The 6,612-nt window shown below is 50.2% G+C and overlaps 1 protein-coding gene across 1 annotated transcript in view; it reads left to right on the top strand.

Annotated features, from left to right (window-relative positions):
• Positions 1-3,486: 3,486 nt before the first annotated feature.
• SIAH2 (siah E3 ubiquitin protein ligase 2) overlaps positions 3,487-6,612 on the top strand; it is an 11,506-nt gene continuing 8,380 nt past the window's right edge. Inside the window, exon 1 of the mRNA XM_075570440.1 lies at positions 3,487-4,151. Within this exon, the coding sequence (XP_075426555.1) occupies positions 3,759-4,151 (393 nt within the window). The 5' untranslated portion in view covers positions 3,487-3,758. The remainder of the gene's footprint in view (positions 4,152-6,612) is intronic.

Here is a 6,612-nt window from a genome sequence, read left to right as displayed (position 1 = left end):
AGTAACACAGTTAATTCTATAGTTACTTAGTGACAGAACAAAGAGGGTTTCACAAAGAGGGTTTCGTAAATCAAAGTAAATATTGTTAAATGAAGAAACGGTGTTCTAATGTTGATGATTGACTAAGAAGATTGGGCTGACCCTGAGAAAAACAGGTTATTGCCATGTTAAAACTTGTTAAGGAAACGGTATGAAGATTGCATTTGGATTTATACAATTCAGGATAATTTAACACCACTAAGTAAAGGACAACGAAGCTAAGGCTTGGTCCCCACAGGCTACTGCAGCGGGGACAAAAGCCGCCCCCCAATGGGTCCGGGCCGGCTGCGAGGAGGGGGCGCTGCGCAGCAAGTTTTTGAGGCACACATGAAAATTGAGATGGGAACTAGCGACTGAGCGTTAGGCCATGCCCCCCGGCGGTTTAACCAATGAGGGCAAACCTGCCAGGTGACGTCATGGCCGTGCCCCCATCACGCCCCGCCCCTCCTCCCGTCTTACCCCCTGCAGCTCACTGCAGACCGGGGAATTCGGCTGCATGCTCCGCCAGCCTCGCAGGCGCGCGTGCAGCGCAGGCCCTGGGACTGTAGCCTAAGGATTCTCCACTCTATAACAAAATTCTATATGCCGGAAAACTTGATGTAACCGACTGAAATGATGCTGTAAAAGATGTGGTCTATTTGTCACTGAATAAATTGAGAAAAGAACCATATCAATTATTTGATATATATTGAAAAGTGGGACATTTATTTGCACCCATCTAATGAGCTAAATGTTCAATGTACAGAAAAATACAAAAATCAAAAGGGATTACTCTGCAGCACACAGTTACCCCAGGACAATGAGCAAAAACCCAACAAAAAAATCCTACCCTGCAAATACATACAACCCCCCCCCCCCCAAATACATACAAAAAAAAACCACCCCCAAGTACATATATACTGTATATGTTAAAAAAACACAAATACACATATAAAAAAACCAAATACATATAAAAAAATTAAAAAAACACCCCCCAAATACATACAAAATACAGACTTGTCTTGGGGATGGTCTCAGGCCTTTAGCTAGTCCCGGCTGACAGTCCTCTCGTTGCCGCTGGGCCCGGCTCTCCACCAGCTGTGGGCCTCCCTCACTGACTGTCCGACACTGAGCTTCTGATGCTGGCGCACGCCGGGACTCCCTCTCATGCGGTGCGCGCCGGAAGCTAAGCCCAGTTTACTTCTGGCGCGCGACGATGTCAGAGAGGCCCATCGCACACCCGCATCAGAAGCTCGGCGTGGGACACTCAGTGAGGGAGGTCCGCAGCTGGGGGAGAGCCAGGCTCGGCAGCAATGAGAGGACCACCAGCCATGCCCTCCGAAGCCGCCAGGCCCGGGACACCTGTCCCGGCTCTCTCCCCCCCCCCAGTTGGCGGCCCTGAAGGAGGGGAAAATAGGCTCTTCCCGGAGCCCTGTGCAGCATAAAGTTTACTATAGTAACATCCGGAGTTACAGATAAAAAAAAACATGATTTCTAACACAAAAAAAGGATGTGCTCAGGGGGACAAGATACTAACATTATATGAGTTAATCCATTGGGTGCCCGAAGACGAAGCCACTACGTTATGGGGTCTGGCTCCCAGGGGTCCCATTTACGTAGTGGAAACGTCATTGGTTTTTGCAGCTTGTTTTCCAGGGGACCAGGTTCTGCTCTCCTATGGATCCGATCTGACACGCAGGGAAACGGGAAAGTACGCCTCTTCTACTCAGTGGTGCCGCCATTACACGAACGCAATGTGCCCAAGCAATGGGGCTGAGGCACCCTAAGGGTTAAACTCATATATATGCTTTTGAGGGGAATTGCTACACAAGGGCCATTCTAGATTTAAACATTCAAAATATTCCATTAAAATTACATGTTTTGGACCATAACATGTCATTTCTATCCCTTGATCTTTACATATCGGGAGTTCTGATAAAAGCAGCAAAACATGTTAAATTTTATATGGTTTTTCTTTTTTTTTTTTTTTTCAAATAAATCAGTTCTGTAATATTAGATAATACTTACTGTAGCTTTTTTTTTTTTTTTGGTTAACTCATAATGCCATTTTTAATGAGTTTGAAAGCATCCTTTGATTTCTAGAGCAGGCGGTGCTCTGTGCCAGGGAAGAACGCGGGGTCTTCTTAGGCAGTGATTATACCAAAAACGTCAGTGGCGTCGCCAAAACAAAGAGTATACATCCCCGCAAAGTGTTTATATCTATGGCGACGGTCGCAATGCGGATGCGGGAGACAGTTGAAGAGATTTGTAAATTTGTTTTCAGGTTGCGTCGGCCGCTTCACGTGACGCAGCCATCCAATCAAAGTTCAGATGTCAGCCTTGTCTCCCCTGCAGTCGCGCGCGCAGCAGAATGTGCTTGTGCACATGTCGCTCTGCGACGTCACAGGTGCGTGCGCGTGCATGGCAGTTCTTTCGTATAATCGCAGCCTTACCTTCTCTACGGCATCACCTCCGGACGCCGCAAGCACCGCATTGTCATGGCGACGTGTCGCTATCAGAGGAAGCAGGAGGAGAAGCCGCAGACAAGGTAAGGCCAGGTCCATAGTACCTTCGCCCGTGTGGAGGCGTGCGCGGCCGTGATTGAGCGAACCGCTCACGTGACCGACCTGTCGCGCCAAGAAATCAGTTTGAACTGATTTAGGCCTCGTTCAGGGTGCCGGAGGCAGGAGTTGGAGGGCGGGCGTTCGGGAGGGAGGGCGGCAGTCTGCTGGGCGATGTGTGTTCATCCTCCCCAGCAGACTTTTTCAGAGTTGAGGAGACGGGGAGGAGGCGGGGCTACAGACCTGAGGTTAGGGATCCAAGTTGCTGTCTTGAAATCATTCTCAAGGATGATTTCATTGGCTGCCGAGGTCCCAGTGACGCTGCTGCAGCTTCAAAAAACTAATTTTTTGTTTATTGAAACTGTAGCCAGCGTCAACTCCGTACTTCGGAGACAGGGCAGCTGCTACCCTGACAACCACAAGTCACTTAAATACATTGTATCCCACGGCCGCACGCACGTCAGCACGCCCTCCCTCCGAAGCCTGCACCCTGAACGAGGCCTTATTGCGCAATGCAGTCTGTTCGCTCAGCGTGCGGACGTACCATGGCCCCAGCCTAAGAGACGGTTACAGAGGCCCCGCGCTTACCCCCCAACCATCAGTTTACATTTGTGGGGAAGAGCGCGGGTGCTCAGTGCAACTGCACCCATGGAACTGCCATTAATGGCAAACCAGTAGCTTACAGTTGCTGACTGGTTGTGTGCAAACAGGCGAGCAAGCATGCACATCGCCTGTCACAAGACGTCATTGACACCGCCCACCCATCATAACAACCCTCCCCCCCAACGACCCCGCCCCCCTCCACGCCCTCAGCCTGAGCATCACCAAGGGCTGACACACACGCACGCACGCGGGGTGATGTCATGCTGGACACGCCCACCACCTCCTCCCTGACATATGACAACGTTCCAGAGAAGGTAGTCAGAGCTCCGGGCCCTTCGTGGAGAAATCGCCTCTGTTCGCGTGCGCGGAGGAGGCGTGGTCACCCGGTTGTAGGCTCCTCCCACCCTCCCCTGGCCCGCGTTCTATTCCGGAACATTGTGCTGTGCAGCGCGCGCTCGCGTTGACGGAGACCTTCGCTTGTTTCCCCCGGAGCTGCCGAGCAGGCGGGAAAGTTTAATTCTCTCATCCTCCGGTCTGACCGATCGCGCCGAAGTTCCATGGTGTGGCCGGAGCGCCATGAGCCGCCCGTCCTCCGCCGGACCCTGTGCTAACAAACCCTGCGGCAAGCAGCACCCACCGCCGCCCCCCGCAGCGGTGCCCGCCACCATCTCCGCTGGGTCTGGCTCCTCCGCGCCCCCCACACCGGCGGCGGCGGCGGCTGCGGTGGTCTCGGGAGCCGGGCCGGTGTCGCCGCCCCACCACCACCACGAGCTCACGTCGCTCTTCGAGTGCCCGGTCTGCTTTGACTATGTCTTGCCCCCCATCCTGCAGTGCCAGGCCGGGCACTTGGTGTGCAATCAATGCCGCCAGAAGCTGAGCTGCTGCCCGACGTGCAGGGGATCCCTCACCCCTAGCATCCGGAACCTGGCCATGGAGAAGGTGGCCTCCTCTGTCCTCTTCCCATGTAAGGTGGGTGACAGCAGTGCAGGAACCATTAGGTGGGGGGTGGGAGTTGCTGTACATACAAAACCACACACACACACTAAGACTACACTTATAGTGACGCTGACGTCAGGCTGCGGTCGCTGGAAAAATCAAAATGAGATGACTTCCACTGATCCGTCGCATCGCGCTTACTATAAGCGCAGCCTAATGTGTAGGCCCCAGAGCACCCCTACTTCCAGCCCCCATGGTGGGCACTATCCTGATTGCCATGTGCAACCAAACTTCTCTCCAAGGCACTGCCAGACACACCAAACATTTTGAACTTTAAAATAGGCACCACTGTAGATCCTCCACTCCACCTGGATCTCCACGCAAGTCCCGTAACTTTACCTAATCTTACCACCCTAAAAAAACAAAACTGTTGAAAGCTGCAGTCTGCTCCTTGTTTTGTGGATTAGTTTTTTTTACCCGTTCCAGCGCTGTTTTTAATTTTAGAATCCGATGCTTGGTACGAGAGAGAGATAAGCATTTGAAATATTTTATTCCAGCTGGTGGCACCATCAGAGGCTCTGATGGAGCCACTTGTGCTGAAGCTGGGATATCCTTAAAACCTGACCTGTTGGGGGGGGGGGGGTGTCTTGGGAAATGGAGTTGAGCATCCCTGATGCATGGTACCTGCTAAATAGGTTCAGCTGGAGGGCATTCATTTTTCTGTGTGGGGCTTCAATCTAGAACATGTGCAAAGCAGGATGGAGGGGATTTACCCACATAGTCGTCCATTAACTCTCGCGTTGCTGGCCCCTCTGACAGTGAAAGGATCAACCTGCTTAGTAAATTGGCCACTGTGTGATCACACGTATAAGATTTTTTTTAAAAATTACAACTGGGTGTAGACAGTTGAAGCTGTAGATTAGGGATGTTTGACTGCCTCAGCAACTTTGTAAACTGGGTGTTTTGACAGCTGTGAAGTGAGTGTAAGTCAGATCAGCATCTTGTTGGGGTGGAGAGAAACTGGTACAGCCCATCCAATTCAGAGTCCGTAGTAACATGGAAATGTCCTATTTAATGTCAATTTTTATTAGGAGAGTATAAGATATTGGGGCAGGGATTGCCAACTCCAGTCCTTAAGGACCACCGGTCAGGATAGCCCAGCTTCAGCACAGATGGCTTAATCTGTCTTCAACTGAGCCACCTGTGCTGACGCAGGGATATCCTAAAAAACAGACCTGTTCGTTGCCCTAAAGGACTGGAGTTGGCCACTTCTGTTTTAGGGGCACAGACTATCAAATTGTTCTCGCTGGCCACCGTTTCTGACTTGACACTGTGTGTGGGATAGAGTAAGCTAGTGATTTGAGCATTAATAGTTTTATACTTATTTTAATTTTTTTAATGAGCCCAGCACCCATTCATTCTGCCTACATAATAGAAAAGTACACTACACATTTCACAGTGAAGGTTACAGAATAAAAAAAGGAAGCAAATGTAATTTTGGTGGGGGGGTATATTTCTGAATATTCTTAGGAAATGATGTACCCGATTTTTATGTGTTAACAGGGCTTTCAGAAGCTTCTGCAGTCGCATGGTCATTATGCCGGCACGCATGTGACTTGTGTTTTGTGAAGAGGGTTAATAGACACAGCTATACAACTGACTCGCTTATCTCCCCACAGGGTCCCCGTCAATCCAATATATCTCAAATCGCTCCCAGCACCAAAAATAAAACAAGGGAGTTTTTATTGTGCTAGACGCCCATGGCTCTGTTGCTTTGCTTTTATATTGGTCACCTTTTATTTTCATATTTAAAACAAAAAAAATGTTTTAATACAATTATTTTTCACATCATTGCTTTGGGACATTTATTTGGCTTTATTACCTGTGGGGCTCCGCCTTGGGTACTGTTTTAGGTACAGCCACGTTCTAATAGAAGGGTTATTCTCCCACACACATACAGTGAGTGCATGCTATTGGGATCTTACGGTTGCCGCCCCACCTTTTGGTGGGGCACTCTCTGCCTCAGGATCCCCTCCCTTGTTTTGTTCAGCATTTCTCCTCCCTAGTGCACCTGCTCGCTCCACACTATTCACTCTAGGTTGAGTGGGTATCCTTCTTGTTAGGCCTTGGATATAGTAGGTGCGTGACAGAGCGCATGGCGTCGCACGCGCCTGTACCTTGAGCGACCTGTGCCCTTTAGGATTTCTATGATGTGCGTGGCGGTGACGTCACGAAACTGGTTCGTCCCCATTGGCTGAACCGCCCACGAGACGCCCGGCCAGCGCGCGACAAAAAAAATAAATTGTCTCGCAAAAAAACGGTCATGCGTGCTATGGCCTGCCTCATTGAGGTGCGGCCTTCAGTTCGCACCGTGGTTGCGCACAATATGGACGCGGCCATATCCTACATCACCAAAAATTTATTTATTTATAAAATATTTTACCAGGAAGTAATACATTGGGAGTTACCTCTCGTTTTCAAGTATGTCCCGGGC

This window comes from Ascaphus truei, chromosome 14 (assembly GCF_040206685.1).
Source record: "Ascaphus truei isolate aAscTru1 chromosome 14, aAscTru1.hap1, whole genome shotgun sequence".
NCBI lineage: Eukaryota > Metazoa > Chordata > Amphibia > Anura > Ascaphidae > Ascaphus > Ascaphus truei.
The sequence above is the reverse complement of the archived record's forward strand: the minus strand, read 5'-3'. Positions and strand labels throughout refer to the sequence as shown.